This window comes from Nicotiana sylvestris, chromosome 5, assembly GCF_000393655.2.
Source record: "Nicotiana sylvestris chromosome 5, ASM39365v2, whole genome shotgun sequence".
NCBI classification, from domain to species: domain Eukaryota; kingdom Viridiplantae; phylum Streptophyta; class Magnoliopsida; order Solanales; family Solanaceae; genus Nicotiana; species Nicotiana sylvestris.
The window spans coordinates 66,785,097-66,801,931 of record NC_091061.1 but is presented as its reverse complement, the minus strand read 5'-3'; the positions used below and the strand labels follow the sequence as shown (position 1 = coordinate 66,801,931).

The following is a 16,835-nucleotide window of genomic DNA, read 5'->3' as shown; positions in this document are numbered from 1 at the left end:
AAGCTTATCAGTTGGAATATTAGGGGGCTCAATGATATGAGCAAAAGAAATACCATCAAGTCACTTATACAAAAATGGAGGCCGGACATTCTTTGCCTTCAGGAAACAAAGACTGAACTTTTTTCTGTGGCTATAGCTAGAGAATTATGGGGCTCTAGATGGGTAGAATGGGTGGAGTTGAAAGTCAGCGGCACTAGAGGAGGTATAGTTGTCTTATGGGATAGAAGACTTTGGAATTGCGTTGATTCAAAGCAAGGGAAACATTCTATCTCGGCTATGCCAAAAGGAATTCAGGTAGACATTAGACTCTGTTTCACTGGAGTCTATGGGCCTCACTCTAATTGGGAGAGGGTGGATTTCTGGAACGAATTAGCTGCAGTAAGAGGGCTCTGGGATGAAAACTGGATTGTAGGGGGAGACTTTAATGTTTGTAGATTCGAGAGTGAAAGATTCAATTGTATTAGAAGATCAAGGGCTATGAAAAGCTTCTCTGGCTTTATTCAAGATATGGGCTTAGTTGATCTTCCATTGCAGGGAGCCTTTTACACGTGGTCGAGGGGGGAAAACTCTTTGCAGGCCTCCAGAATATATAGGTTCTTGATATCCTCAGAATGAAATGATCTCTTTGGCTCTGTAAAGCAATTAGCCCTCCTTATGGTTGTTTCTGATCACAGGCCAATTGTGTTAGAAAGTGGTGACTGGTCTACTGAACCCTCTTATATCAAATTCGAAAATATGTGGTTACACCAAGAAGGGTTTACTGACATGGTAAAACAATGGTGGCACGGCTATGTGATAAATGGTTCTCCTGATTTTATTCTTTCTCAAAAGCTGAAATTCTTGAAAAGAGACCTAGTCATATGGAACAGGGAAGTCTTTGGCAAAATCAGCACCAGAACAAATAAAGCATTGGAAGAACTTCTGATCCTAGAGCAAGCAACTGAAGGAAGGGTGCAGACTCAAACTGAAAAAGAGTAAGATCCTGCAATTGAAAATGGACATACAGCAGTTAGTTAAATCAGAAGAAACATCATGGAAACAAAAATCAAGATATTTATGGTTGAAAGAGGGTGACAGAAATACTAAATACTTTCAAAGGATAGCTAACTCCCATAGGAGATACAATTGCATTGATAGACTACAGGTGGGGAGGATATCATTGAAGATAAAGCGCAGGTGAAAGAGGTGATTCTTGTTTTTTATCAAGAACTCTACTCAGAGAGTGAAAACTGGAGACCTGGTGCAACATTTGAAGGTCTTGGAAGACTAAATGCAGAGGAAAAGGATAGTCTTGAACATATTTTGAGGAAGAGGAAGTGTGGAATGCTATCAGTTCTTGTGCCCCGGACAAGAGCCCTGGACCCGATGGTTTTACAATGGCTTTTTTTTCAAAAGTGTTGGGACACTATAAAACAGGATCTCATGGGAACCTTCAACCACTTTCACAACAATTGTCACATGGTTAAATCATTCAATGCCTGTTTTATTGGTCTTATTCCTAAAAGAAAAGGGGCAATTGAACTCAAAGATTTTAGGCCCATCAGTCTCATTGGTAGTGTCTACAAGATAGTGGCAAAGGTCCTAACTGCTAGGCTAAAAAAGGTGATTGGGAGGCTGGTCTCGGGGTACCAAAATGCATTTATCAAAGGTAGGCAAATCACTGATGCCGCCCTCATTGCTAATGAAGTGCTAGATTGGAGACAAAAAAGTGGTGAACCTGGTCTTCTATTCAAGCTGGATATTGAGAAAGCTTTTGACAAACTAAATTAGCAATATCTAATTTCAATCCTAAGACAAATGGGATTTGGAGAGAAATTGATCAAATGGATCAGATATAGCTTCACCACAGTGAAGTACTTTGTGCTCATTAACAGAAGCCCTATAGGCTTCTTCTCTCCTAAAATAGGGATCAGGCAAGGAGACCCCCTATCTTCCTTTCTATTCATCCTAGCCATGGAGGGGCTTAGTAGAATGCTAGAAAAGGCCAAGCAGATGCAATGGTTACAAGGTTTTGATGTGGGTAGCAACTCGGGATTGACAGTTTCTGTATCACACCTATTATTCGCAGATGACACTCTTATTTTTTGTGGGGCAGATAAATCTCAAGTTCAGTTTCTTAACCTCACTCTTATGCTTTTTGAAGCCATGTCAGGCTCCACATTAACATGTCTAAAAGCATTATTTTCCCCGTTAATGTGGTTCCTGAGCTGGAAGAGTTGGCAGATATTATGTATTGCAACACTGGTTCCTTCCCTACCTCATATCTTGGTCTTCCTTTGGGTGCCAGTCAAAGATCAAGTGAAATATGGAATGCAGTTGTTGAAAAGTTTGAGAAAAGGTTAGCTTCTTGGCAGCAACAGTACCTATCTCTAGGTGGCAGATTAACACTAATCAATAGTGTTTTGGATAGCATACCTACCTATTTCATGTCCCTCTTTCCAATGCCAGTCAAAGTGCAAAAACACCTTGACAAGATTAGGAGACCTTTCCTACGGGAAGGTAATAGCTCCAGCCACAAATTCCACCTAGTCAAATGGGCCAAAGTCACACTTCCTAAAACACTAGGAGGTCTTGGGGTCAAAGACCTAGCACTTCACAACAAGAGCATGTTAATGAAATCGCACTGGAGGTATAACCAAGAAGATGCTGGCCTTTGGAAGGAGATAGTTCAAGCAAAGTATGGGGCTAATAGTCACTGGTGTACCAATGCTGTCAGAACACCTTATGGTAGTGGGTTATGGAAGGGTATCAGGAGACTATGGGATGACTTCTCTTGCAACACATCTCTTCAGGTGGGAAACGGGGCACTCATTCAATTCCGGAAAGACAAATGGCTGGGACACACTACTCTAAAGGAGGCCTTTCCAAGACTATTCCTAGTTGCAACCAACCCAGATTCTACAATTGCTCAAAACAGGGAGGACGACACATGGAGACTGAACCAGAGAAGAGACCTAAATGACTGGGAGATTGAGGACCTATTTGCACTTCTTGAAAGCCTCCAAAACAGCTCTTTCAACACCCAGAGCAGAGACAAACTCAAGTGGGCCAATAGCAGGGAAGGCACTTATTCAGTGAAAGCAAGTTATCTTCAGTTAAGCTCCAACAAAGACTTAATTGATCAATGGCTTTGGAAGCTTGTCTGGAGAGCAAAATTACCACCAAAAGTCACATGCTTCAGCTGGATCACTTTAAAGAGAGCATGCTTAACTCACGATAATCTCATTAGGAGGAATTTTCAACTACCTAACAGATGTTACATGTGTCTTTGCAACCCAGAGACAATTAATCACCTGTTTCTTCATTGCCCAGTTGCGACAAGTATATGGAACATGTTTTTGTCACTTTTTGGACTGCACTGGACTATGCCATGCAATGTCAGGGAGGCTTTCTTGAGTTGGAATGCCTGGAGAGTTGGGAAGTCCATCAAAAGTATATGGTCTATGATTCCTGCTTGTATTTTGCGGTGCATATGGACAGAAAGGAATCATAGATGTTTTGATGGCATTTCAACTGCCAACCATGCACTCAAGGCCAAATGTTTAGTTAATCTTTTTAGTTGGGTTAAATTTAGACCTGTATATAACCCTGACTCTTATTTGGAATTTATCAGCGCCTTAGTCTTACAATAGTTTTTTTTTGTCATTTGGGCTAATATTTCCCTTCTTTTGTAACCTATGCATCCCCTGGATGCTTCTTGTTAATGAAATACAACTTATTTCATCAAAGAAAAACTTGGAAAAAATGGGTAATTAGGGCTTGAGATTAAGAGACCTTAACATGGGTATTTGAGGGGTCAATTGAACTCCGATTTCAGTGTTCTTGTTATGTATAGACTCGTGAGAGTATGAGAATTCTGAAAATGTAAATTTCACCCGATTCCGAGACCTGGGCCCGAGGGGCGTTTTGGTCATTTTACCTAATTTCGCGTATTAGCTTAGAATTTATTTGTAGAATCAGTTACTTGAAGTGTTATTTACATTATGCAGTTGAATTGAATAGATTTGGGCCATTTGGAGTCGAGTACTCGTGGCAAGAACGCGGTTTCGAGTTGACTTTTGAGCCGGTTCGAGGTAAGTTGCTTGCCTAACCTTGTGTGGGGGACATTCCCCTTAGAATTTGGTATTGTGTTAACTGAAATGCTTGTACGTGAGGTGACGAGTGCGTACTTGTGCTAATTGTTGAAAATCATGTTTTCACTTAAGTAGATTTAATTGTGTTTTCCTTTCCTGCTTACTCTACTTGAAAGTTAAATCTGTTGTTAGCTTAAAAAGGCATGTTTAATTTACTTAATTGCTTTATTGCTTAAACTGACGTAATTGTATTATGTGAAGCATGTTAGGTTAGAATTACCTGTTTTACTTGGTACGAAATTCAGCTAAATTGAGTATTCCTTGTGTTGTTGTTGTGTGTTTTACCTTGGGACTACGGGACGGCATCCCGGGAGATCCCCTGTACGTATTTATGATTTGAGTTGAGGTGCGGGATACCGAGAGATCCCTAGCACGTATACTGAGGATACCAAGAGATCCTCGGGATACCAAGAGATCCCTAGCATATAATGAGGATACCAAGAGATCCTCGGGATACCAAGAGATCCCTAGCATGTATTGAGGGTAGACTAAGAGATCATCGGGATACTGAGAGATCCCCGGTTATTATCTTTGAGAAGAGTGGTATTCCTTGTGATTGTTCCTGTTTCTGTTTCAGTTATAGTTATCCTTATTATCCTGTATTGATTCTTATTATTATCTTTCAACTGTACTGCTTTATCTTATACTGTCGCACCTTACATTTCATTTAATCTCAGTAGGGCCCTGACCTTCCTCGTCACTACCCGATCGAGGTTAGGCTTGGCACTTACTGAGTACCGTTGTGGTACACTCATGCCCTTTCTGTGCATGTTTTTCATGTGTAGATCCAGGTACCTCCACTCAGACTCATCATGCTTGACGAGGCGCTTGTAGAGACTCCGAGGTATATCTGTCGCGTCCGCAGACCGAAGAGTCCCTTTTTACTCCCCTTTTTTAGTATTAGCCCTTCTGTATTTTCCTTTCCTTTGTTAGATATTCTGGAGTTAGATACTTGTAGACATTCAAATGCTTGTGATCATGAGATTCCGGGTTTTGGGAAATGTATTCAGATTTCGAGAGTTGTTATTGTGTATGCCGAGCGGCACTTTTAAACACTGTTTTATTTCACTATTTCGGTTTTATTATTTCTTCCGCAATTTTTTTTATTTTCCGCATTGTTAGGCTTACCTAGTCGTAGAGACTAGGTGCCGTCACGATGGTTCACGGAGGGGGAACCGGGGTCGTGACAGTCCATTATTGGAAGTTGGAACTGGACGGACAAAGAATATGGTTATCGGCAAGAGCTAGGGGGGAAAAGTCCTGATCTCTGGGGACTTAACAAAGAGGTATAATTTCCAATGACCGAATCTGAATGAAAGAGGGTCAAGGTGTTTTGCAGGCAGTAACAGTCTCGTGGGTTCAAATGAAGAAAACGTTTAAAACTTGATACTGCAAATATTACAAGAAGTGGTTAGAAGGCACTAAGAGAATCAAGGGAAGTACGATCAGAAAAATAGTTCTGAAACTAGGTGGTCCAAAACAATTGAAAATAATATCTACTATACAAATATTATTATGCACAAGGATTGAGTGGACTACTTACTGCTAAGATAGTCCGGCTTAATTGAAGAACAATGTAGCTCTCTCTTTAATAACAGAGACATATCACAGAAAAAGATATAGGTAATAAAAAGAGGACTAACAACCAAACAACGACGATAATCAGATCTGATCAAAAGACTTAACCAAAGTAACACAATCACAGCCTTAGGAATCTTACAAGATAAGTAGATATAGTATTAACACAGAAAAAGCTAGACTTCCTGAGAGATTTCCAGTTTTCCCAAGCCTAACAATGTACTGTGCCCGACTGGAAGTCAGCTTATGGCTCACCATTGCCTTTAAAAGAAAGGCTTAAACAATAATTTTTAGCGTTAGATGGCAATCATCTGATGGAAGGTAATTTTTTCTTTCCAGGAATAGATGGAGGTTCCTATTTCAAGCAAACAGACATTATTTTGGACGACCCAACAAGAAATGGAGAAATTTATTTTGGTAGAAACGGTTAAAGCACACTGGTCAGTAGGACATCAGTCAAAAGCCTAACATTAGGGCTCTCAGAATTCCTCTTTAACTACCATAATATCAAAAAGAAGTTGGGTATCTTTCAATTTGTCACCAAGTATTGTTCACGGGCACGGTCACAAGTACCAGCAGCAGGAGCGATGAGCCAAGGTGTTTTACTTGTTATGGAGAGAAGCATAAGCCTTAAGGGACTCAAGTCCCATTAATTTTATATTTTAACACATTATTTTAGTCTAAGCAGTTAAAGCATACTGGCTAGTAGGACATCAGTCAAAAGCCTAACATACTCTCAGGATTCCTCCTAACTGCCAAACTACCAAGGAAAGATCCTCCGCAATTTCAAAAAGAAGTTGGGCATCTTTCATTTGTCACCAAGTATAGTTCACGGGCATGGTCACAGGTACCGACAGCAGGAGCAATGAGACAAGGTGTTTTACTTGTCATGGAGAAAAGCATAAGCCTTAAGGGGACTTAAGTCCCACGAATTTTATATTTTAAGCAGACATTATTCTGGTCTAAGCGGTTAAAGCATACTGGCATCAATCAAAAACCTAACATTATGGATCTTAGAATTCCTCCTAACAGCCAAACTTCCAAGAAAGATCCTCTACAATTTCAAAAAGAAGCCGGGTATCTTTCAATTTGTCACCAGGTATTATTCACGGGCATGGTCACAGATACCGACAGCAGAAGCGAGGAGACAAGGTGTTTTACTTGTCAGGAAGAGAAGCATAAGCCTTAAGGGAACTTGAGTCCCATGAATTTTATATTTTAAACAAACATTATTTTGGTAGAAACGGTTAAAGCGTACTGGCCGGTAGGACATCAATCAAAAGTCTAACATTAGGGCTCTTAAAATTCCTGCCAAACTTCCAAATAAAAGATCCTCTACAATTTCAAAAAGAAGTTGGCTATCTTTCAATTTGTCACCAAGTATTGTTCACGGGCATGGTTCACTAGTACCGACAGCAGGAGCGATGAGACAAGGTGTTTTACTTGACATGGAGAGAAGCATAAGCCTTAAGGGGACTTGAGTCCCACGAATTTTATATTTTAAACAAACATTATTCTGGTCTAAGCGATTAAAGCATACTGGCTAGTAAGGCATCAGTAAAAAACCTAACATTATGGCTCTCAGAATTCCTCCTAACTGCCAAACTTCCAAGAAAGATCCTCTACAATTTCAAAAAGAAGTCGGGTATCTTTCAATTTGTCACCAAGTATTATTCACGGGCATGGTCACAGGTACCGACAGCAGGAGCGATGAGACAAGGTGTTTTACTTGTCATGGAGAGAAGCATAAGCCTTAAGGGGACTTAAGTACCATGAATTTTATATTTTAAACATTTTTAAAATTGAAATTAAATTAAACAAAAAAAAATTTATATATATATATATATATATATATATATATATATATATATATATATATATATATATATGTAGAGAAAGGGAGAGGAGGAACTCAAAATTTGTAGAAAGTTATATTTAAAAAAAAACATACAAATTAATTTAACAATACATGAAAAACTCTTTATAAGTGAATCATTTCCCCTCAGTTTTTAATTATTGTTATCTCATTTTGTTTACATTAAGTACTACGAAACATCAATAATCTTCGGCCATTAGGGAGCCCACGACCAAAGAAGGCCCATAAATTAATGGCTAGAATTTATCAATCGAAATTACTTTTTGATCTAACCCTAGTTCCGCCGCATCCATTACCATATTGTAAAAATTGCTAACCTCGTGCTCCTCTCTCCCTTAACTCCAGATCTACACCAACAATGGCTTCCAAGTCTACCAAGTCAATTACGGCAAGCAGAAGAAGAAGACTAAGTGAAGCAAAAGAAGGAGAAGGTGGCAGTAGGTTCTCATCTTTGTCTTTTCATCTTCTTCAACCAGTTGCATACATCTATTTTAGGCAGTTTGAAGATTTATTTGTACAAAACTTCAGGGTGACGCATAGTCTGAGGCTCGATGTTCACCCAAAAGCATATGCCTCACAGCCTATGTTGCGAGGCATACGCCTCTCACCTCCGCCCCAAGCGGATCTTAATGCACCTTGCACCTGGATGCGCCCTAAAGCGCACCCCAAAAATGCCTTTTAGACCACCGGCCACAGGAAGATTGCTTCAACAGCTAGACCACATGAGAGCATAAAAAAGTGATGCTCATTGAAGCTCGATCTCAAGCTCTTCAAATTCAGATGATGACCATGTGGTGGCCTAAGTTGTCCAATAGTTTTGAACAAATGATGTTTGTAACTTAAATGTCTCTACATTAGGAAGAGGACTCTGAAATTCAATTTCAAAGATTTTATATTTTTTGAGAAGGAAAAGAAATTAAGTAACACCCATTTTAAAGATTTTATATTTCACAGGAAAGTTTTCAGTTTCTAGGCTGAAGCTATCAAGAAGTTGAAAAATTTGAAGTTTGGTGACATTGATGACTGAACTACCAGGATTAAATCTGAATTTTTTGAATCCATATAGATGAAGTTTAATAATGTGATACAGCTAAGTGTCAATTGAGGATCTTAAACCTTCAATAGAAAACGTCCCTTAGTTTGTTGACTACTTGAGAATACTCCAAAGCCAGATATATGTAGCTAGGGAAGAGAGCATGACAAACAACAGCCATTAAATCAAGCAACTACATCTCCAATACCAAAGTAGTAGGGATCAGTTATATAATCATCTATATCTATAGCTTCTATTCGGGTCCGTTCTACACAAAGAACTGACTTCTAAGCCAAGCTAGGAGTTCTTTAAAACTACAGGTTCTCTAAATCTCACACTTCTTATACACTGACATACGAGTCATCCAACTGAAAAGGACTCCTGGCAAACAACAAAAGATTTAAGGCTAAATGCAGTGTGCATATGAAATGTACAAAAGATTGTACCTGTTCAAGAGTATGCTGAGCCAGATCAGTAGTTGATATCATCACTCCAGCAGCAAAAGAACCCAGTTCAAGACTTAAACCCAGCTTATCACTACACTGACAAGATGCAACAACCCATTTTATCCAGTAGGCTATATGTGCTCATTGTCATATGATTGAGAAGTGATTAACTGAAAAACTATCAGGATGAACAGTTAAAGGAAAAAGATAGTCAGATTGCACTGATATGCTACTCAGGATAGTAAAGGGAGACAAACCCCAGCAACAAGCAAGCAGAAAGCCACGGATGCAAGTTGGTACAATTCATTAGTCTGCAGAATAATTCCAGTAAATCAAATATTCATAGTCACCTGAGGAAACAAAAATGATAGTAAAATTATGCATTATTCAAGCAGATGCAAACTCGCCTGTGATGATAGGCCTATCATCAATCTAAGAAACCAAGGAACGCAACTGCGGCATAGGATCGACAAAATGGTCAAGAACATCAACAAAATCACCAACCTGTAATCCAAGGAAAAGTAGCAAATTAAGGGCATGACGGACTGCTAAAACGTTCAATAAATTTACTAGTGTCGGAAAATTTTAGAAAAAAACAGAACTTTTTTTTGAGAGGAGTATCAAAACTAGAATTCAGATTGTATGTACAACAAAATGAAATGCGCCCAAGAATATTCAGGTTGTTTCTCTTTGTATGACACGTACACCTTGGGCACCCACAAAAAAATGCTAATGGCCCTAGGCTGATAAGTTCAGAAATAAAAGCTGCATGAGAATATCAGGTCCAAACCAAGGTGAAATGACTCTATCAGCTGACTTTTATTTGGTCACACAATTCAACCTGATGCAGGACAGTAGTTGACCAACACTTGTCCAAAATTATGCTTAGAATATTAGAAATTAAATAAAGCTACCAACAATAACTTGAGAATTCTTTTACTTGGCACCATAATTGCCATACCTACCGATTACAACAACAAACCCAGTATATTCCCACATGTGGGGTCTGAGGAGGGTAGTGTGTATGCAGACTTACCCCTATGACTCTATCAGCTGACTATTATTTGGTCACACAATTCAACCTGATGCAGGACAATAGTTGACCGACACTTGTCCAAAATTATGCTTAGAATATTAGAAATTACATAAAGCTAACAACAATAACTTGAGAATTCTTTTACTTGGCACCATAATCGCCATACCCACCGATTACAACAGCAGCAACAACAAATCCAGTATATTACCACATGTGGGGTCTGGGAATGGTAGTGTGTACACAGACTTAACCCTACCTAGTGAAGATAGAGAGGCTACATACCCAAGGATTATGTATGATAAATCATTAGCAACACCAAAGACTACATTAGAGCAATATATTATGGACATTCAACGATTTCGATATTATGCATGTAATAGCATAAACGTGTCACAATGATTTGAGCTTGCATTCCAATTTTAGAACTTTTCAACCACTGTTGCTTACACTTTTGCCATGGAAGCCATTCCTTGAAAAACACCAGAAGTACCACCCAGAATAGGAAGCAGTGCAAATAGCAAACCGACTGTACAATCCTGTCAGTGAAACATCTCAAAAGTTCAATAAGGGAAGTATTCTTAATGAAAAAGAACTAGCAAAATAATAAGCATTGAAAATTGTTAGAGCAACTATAGCCCATCCATGTGAAAAATAACGCACCATAAAACTTTTAGTAATAGCAATATCACAAACAACAAAGATGGGAAGCTAAAACACCTGCAGAATAAGGGTTCCAACTGTGACTTGCCCATAGAGAGTGTTAACACTATTTCTTTCCATCAAAAATTTCAACACCTGCAATTTAGCAAGATGTATTATTTCTTCAGTATGTTAAATATGATTTTACTAGGTACAGCACAATGTATCTAATTCAATATTCAAGATAGTATGACTTCCCGAATATGAAATATGCTTATATAGACTGCCCATTTATTCCTTTCGCACTCTTCCCGTTATATCTATCCAGTTAATCGCAATTTTAGGCTGCAAATACGTTGGGAGAAAGAAATCCATAGAGGATTGAGATAGCCTAAGGTCTTAGAGAATATCCAAGAAATATTGCTTGTCTAAATTGTAAAAAGGAATTCCTAAACAACATTTGAAATTACATCTTTAGCAGCAAGTTAAGCACAAAACAGGATGCACGAAGAACTGGTAAGCTTTTGTCATCTTTCTTGTGATTGTAAAAGAATTAAAGTAAATCCTCTTCCACAATTTTCTGTAATACACTTGTTTTAAAGATTATTCAGTCAATACATTTCTCCAAAAATTGATGATCAATTCCAGTCTTCCAACACCCAACCGAGCTCCTAACATTTTGTAGAAACAAGTAAACAACTGATATAGGGTTGAAACTAATGAAACCCAATATAAAAGGTGATCCGTGCATTCACAGCGACATTTCCCTACTTCTCCCCTAAATTATACCATAGTGAATTATATTATTACTGGTAAACTATCCCATTTTTCTCTCCTAAAGTACACCTTGTGTGAACTTAAATTATTTGGAATATTCCCAATCCTCGCCCCTCGTGCAAAAGATGCTATAAGAGTCCATGACAAGATACTTGGCGGTCCAATAAATTCAATAGGAAAGATAAAGTCAAAATCCACAAGGACTTGCCACTGCTGTTGAAGACATTGACAAGAAGACACCCACAAAAACACCCTCAGATGCTTTCCCACCGCATAACTGCAAGTATCAACAAATCACGGTTAAGATAAGGTGATATCAAAGAGCTCAAATTTGCATAGCTGGAGCCTCAAACATTTAGATAAAAGCTTGCCCAGACTGCAGATAACTAAAATTGAACTAGTCATAACAATAGCTCTGAAATAGGTGATGATAAAAGTTGCACACCGAGGCTGTTATTCCACACAAACACATGAAGAGAATTATCTGAAGTGACCCTCCTAACACTGCAACAGCACGAACAATGCGAAGCTGCAATTACAAGTTAAATTGCACATCCTCTTTCAATTTATAAGATGAGACGACAAAATGTTTTCATTTAATAACCAAAAGCCAACCTTTGCAGTGGAAAATTCTAAGCCCAACGCAAAAAGAAGAAAGATAACACCAAATTGAGCAACTGTTTCAACCTGCAAAATTGTACCACAGGAATTCAGGAAACATAAATTTAAAAAGACTGAAAGAATACTAGAACATAGTAGCAATACCATTAACACCACAGGATACATGACCGTCAAACAACAAACACAGTTGATATAAGCCATAAAGCATTGAAACCCAAAACACTTTAAACTGCTGGAAAGTGCTAATAGTATGAAGCAGAACAGAATGTATAACTTCTACACATCTCAATACTCTCAAATGTACAAAATGACTCATTAACACTTAATGGAACACAAACCGCAAAAGCAAAACAGCACGCATAAACATATATAAGTCAAATAAATTCAAGAGAGAAATTTCTGTACACCACATGAATTTTTTTTCTTAGTTACTTGATTGAAGATAACTTGGGAATGAGTTAATTGATTAATTGAATGGTTGATTGAGTTACTTAACTGAAAAAGACATGAAATCAACATACCTGCACCATTTCACTGATAATGTTAAAACCACCAGGTCCAATAATTGATCCTGCCAGCAAATATCCAGTGACAACCTGCAAGACATTAGTAGCATATGCTATAAAACAAGATTCATAAAAGAAGTCAAATAAACATAATCCGCAAGTCAAACAGACCATATGCAGAAGACAGTGAAAGGAGCTATTGCAGTTATCATCAGAACAAGCAAAAGGAGAAGTTATCAGACCGGTTGTCCAGCACACGCGAAGGCAATGCCACCACAAGTTGCAGAAACAATGACAACAACCAGATCAGATATCAATCTGCGAATGGAGTTACATAAAATCAGATCGATTAACAAACTACCCTGATAAATTTGTCTTTCTATTAGTTATTAAGTTTTACAGTAACCAGGATGTGGCAAAGAGGGAGTAAGCTAACCTTAAATCTAGCTGCAGCACTGGAAACTTTGACTTCGGATTAGACATGATAAAAACATTATCCTGATTTATTTTTATTTTTTTGGGAGGGGGGGACCAGTTAGTAAATCGTGTTGTCAGGAATCCATAATCATCTTTCTAGCGGAGCACAGAGGTGATCTTCTCAAAAGAACTTTTGAAGATGTAAGAAGTACCTTTCGATCTATCAATGTAGGCGTATCTTCTGCTCCATTGTCATTATCCAGGTTGAAAACACTCTGCAACTGGAATGACCTAGTACAAAACTCAAAAGAATACCAACAGCATTGAGTCTTTCCATCTTGTGACAACAGGGAGACCTTTAAAGAAGTAGCATAGTATGTAATGAATCTTAAGATAGCATGGCATACTTTTCCTCATTTGTCTCGTTCTTCTTAAACTTGACCCTACCAACCCTAGCAACGGTTTCCAGAACTGCCTGAGAATTGACATGCTTCATAAATGCATATATATATGTTCCCCAGTACTTGGAAATAGGCCATAATCAAAAAAATCAAACTTAAAAAAGCATAATAAGATTCTCTCTTGTATTGCTTTTCTAAATTGCAAGTTCTACAGTAAGATAAGCAAATTGACTAATGGACTAGGAAAAACTGCAATACTCTAAAAATATGTTTTTGGCAATACCTCAAAATGACATACTATGACTACTTTGGAGAATTCGTTTGTAACTCATTTTACTAAAGCAACTAATATTGAAATCCTTCCAGAATTAATGATGACTAATGTATGATCAGAATGTGATAAAAGGAACAGAAATGACGGAGCCAGAATGTCGAGAAGTCCTAGGGACGACTCATTCACAGCTTCCACTGTTGTGGCCTCTTATGTGGCTGAAAATTAACCACTGACTGCCCTTGTTTCATTGGTTTTATGTTTCTTTTTAAGAAAGCAAAGTAATCCATTGATTTCACATCAAGCTGGTATTATCGTTACAAAGTACGGAATCAATGTACTAAACCTCCCAAATTTTAACCATCTGTACAAGCAGGTATTCCCATTTTCCATGGAAAATGCAAAAGAAACATGACGATGCAAGTGTTGGGCCTGGCTATGGAACTTCTAACGACGTGACCGCGCATTGTTGTCTGTATCTGGACATGGTATTGATGATCGTTTTGTCTTGTCGAGACCAAACTCTAGATATCATTTGACTATTAGATGGAACACGAATGTCGAGATAACAAGCTCACCACGACTTGGACAATGGCGAAAAAGTTTTCTGGTCAAACAACTACCTAAACAGAAAGTTATCTATCTACAGCTAGCAACTATGATGCCAAGCGCGAAAAGGAGAGAGAAGAGAGAGAATTAGTTTGAAATTATGAGTAACTACATTCAAGATGGTTCCTTAAATAGAGTTTTAGGGTACGTAAAATAAAGGAAGGTTCCATAATTAATACACAACTATTAGATATGTATTACACAAAATGAAAGCAAACATATAAAATAAATCTTTGCCCACAATTTTGACATAAAAACATCTTCACATACTTCCCCTTTAGAGCTAAACTAAAACTACAAAGAATCTAGCAAATAAATACATAGTAAACCCATTAAACAAGATATCAACATGTCACGGATCAACATCAGTCCAACAAACTCCAATCCATCCAGCTACTCATAGGAGTAAATTACCTAAAGATTATTGCAATTAATTTCAGATAAAGCATGACTCCATGAGAAGTTCAAACCAATATCATTTACTAACATATGGCAACCAATTATTCTTATTATCTCCTTAAGACAATAACTTAAAGGAACATCGCGCAAACCTCCTGCTCCGAGACACTATTGTTGAAGCTCCCGTGATCTATTGCTGAAACAAGAAACAGTAATAGTATGAGATAGACGGACAGCAAAGAGAAAGACACATATGTGAGCTTATAATAGACAAATCAATCAATCAGCTATATCAATAATATATTAATCCTCTATCCATTCAGCTCTATTCAAGTCCACTTCATTTAGATACTAAATAATTTCCCTTTCAAAGCAAATTAGGGGTTCTAAGTTCTAACAAGCAAAAGATAGCCTAGTGGACGGGCATTCCTCCTCCATCTTTGAGGTTGGGGGTTCGAGTTATCGGAGAGAAGTGATAACGAACCACGTTGACTCCTGAGATTTAGGGGCAAGTTGGGGTTCTGAAGTTATTAAAGACCATTTCACAAAATCAAAACAGAATCTTATGCATCGAACATAAACAGTAAATACCTCAAGTTTCTAAAAACATCTCCGAGAACAACCAACCAAATCTGGAAACACAATTACATTGCCCCATGTGTGTGAAAAATAGCCTTTAGAAGCACAAAATTGCCACGCAAGCAAGTAATTATATTAAAACTGCTTCTTAAAAAGAATTAATAGCGAAAAACTGCAACTTTTAGACGTGCAATTTAAGCCCCACATTGTGCTTTACTAAATAGCTTTGGTCCAATCCCGTGTCTTAACAAAACCACTAAATATGTACAAATGTTAAATTTTGAACCCAGTTACAAGCACTCGAGCTTGCTGTCCTAGAATCCCGAATGCATAAAGTTCAAATCCTGAATCCACCTCTGAATGTACCTAGTGTTGCAACTTACCCATGATTGGAAGAATGTAATTCAGCAAAGACAAAACCTAGAAGAAAATCAAATGGTAGATGTGACTAACCACCGGGCTGCTCTTCGGTCTCATTGAACTCTTTTTCCAGAGCTCGATCAATCATGTTGGCGAAACTACCTTCCTCAGATCTCGCAACGGCAGAGGCATTCAATTCAGCAGTAGCATTGACACCGACGACGACGACGCCATTTTCTGAATCTCCACCAGGTATCGGATCAGCAGAAGAAAAGGAGAAGGAGGACAGGAGGAGGAGAAGGTTCAGGCAGAGCCCTCTTCGCATTGGCATTGCGGTGTTAGAGAGTTAGAGAGGAAAATGTGGTTAGTTAGGGTTTTAGAGAGAGAAATTAAAGGTGCGCAGAGTGCACCCCTCTTGGTGGAAGTTCGCCAACCGACGTTGAGGTCCTTTACAGTTACGTTTTCCCCAAACGGGCAATAAGAGAAAGGGATGGCGGTAGGGGTTGAGTGTGGAGTTAATGTAACCAATAGCATACTAGTATTTCTTCTTTTTCTTAACATTTATAATTATAATTATAATTTATAATGTTGAAATGGTTACAGGTTTTTACGTATTTATATTATTTTTAAAATCTATTAGTTTTTCGGCCACGTTGTATGCGGCGAATCCGGGGGCCCGAATTCCCCATCGTAAGGTCATCTCGCGGTCATGCCCCTCGAAGCTCGGAGCCAAGGTCGAGACTCATCCTCGGTGTTCGTCTAGAGCTGATCCGAAGGGTATAGCATTCCGACTAATGCAGCGTGCTGCATCAAGCAAGGAGGAAGTTCCCAAGTCACGCGACTCGACCTGACAAGGCCGGCCTATCTAAGGCCGGCCTATCTAAGGCCTATTTTCGAGGTGTCACATCTAGCCGTCCTATCTCTGTACTTTCACGGTTAACATGTTTTGTATTACAAGAAATTCCCCTCCTATATAAAGGGGATCCCCACCTCTTTGCAGGGGGCGGATGTTGCTCCATTTCTCCACAAGTGCAACAATATCTCTCTCTCTTTTCTTCTAAGTTGTTGTTCTCACTAACCCGAGGCCGCTTTAGCATTTATCATTCTCTTATTTATTCTTCACTACTTTGTTCAATATTGGTAACATAGAGCCT

General features: G+C 38.5%; 1 protein-coding gene across 4 annotated transcripts in view; it reads right to left on the bottom strand.

The window, feature by feature from the left end:
• Positions 1-16,170, bottom strand: part of LOC104232476 (K(+) efflux antiporter 6-like) — a 34,773-nt gene extending 18,603 nt beyond the window's left edge. Inside the window, exons 1-16 of one of the 4 annotated variants that reach the window (XM_070174429.1) lie at positions 15,775-16,170; positions 14,895-14,938; positions 13,470-13,537; positions 13,275-13,353; positions 13,082-13,143; positions 12,888-12,963; positions 12,661-12,735; positions 12,134-12,205; positions 11,964-12,047; positions 11,727-11,795; positions 10,820-10,897; positions 10,550-10,638; positions 9,474-9,570; positions 9,324-9,377; positions 9,067-9,162; positions 853-982 (exon numbers count right to left, since the gene is read on the bottom strand). In XM_070174429.1, coding sequence (XP_070030530.1) covers positions 887-982; positions 9,067-9,162; positions 9,324-9,377; positions 9,474-9,570; positions 10,550-10,638; positions 10,820-10,897; positions 11,727-11,795; positions 11,964-12,047; positions 12,134-12,205; positions 12,661-12,735; positions 12,888-12,963; positions 13,082-13,143; positions 13,275-13,353; positions 13,470-13,537; positions 14,895-14,938; positions 15,775-16,012 — 1,377 coding nt within the window. In that variant the 5' untranslated portion in view covers positions 16,013-16,170 and the 3' untranslated portion in view covers positions 853-886. Of the gene's footprint in view, positions 1-852; positions 983-9,066; positions 9,163-9,323; positions 9,378-9,473; positions 9,571-10,549; positions 10,639-10,819; positions 10,898-11,726; positions 11,796-11,963; positions 12,048-12,133; positions 12,206-12,660; positions 12,736-12,887; positions 12,964-13,081; positions 13,144-13,274; positions 13,354-13,469; positions 13,538-14,894; positions 14,939-15,774 lie in introns of those variants that run through there. The other 3 variants (XM_009785697.2, XM_009785696.2, XM_009785699.2) reach the window with 3 other exon arrangements.
• Positions 16,171-16,835: the final 665 nt, after the last annotated feature.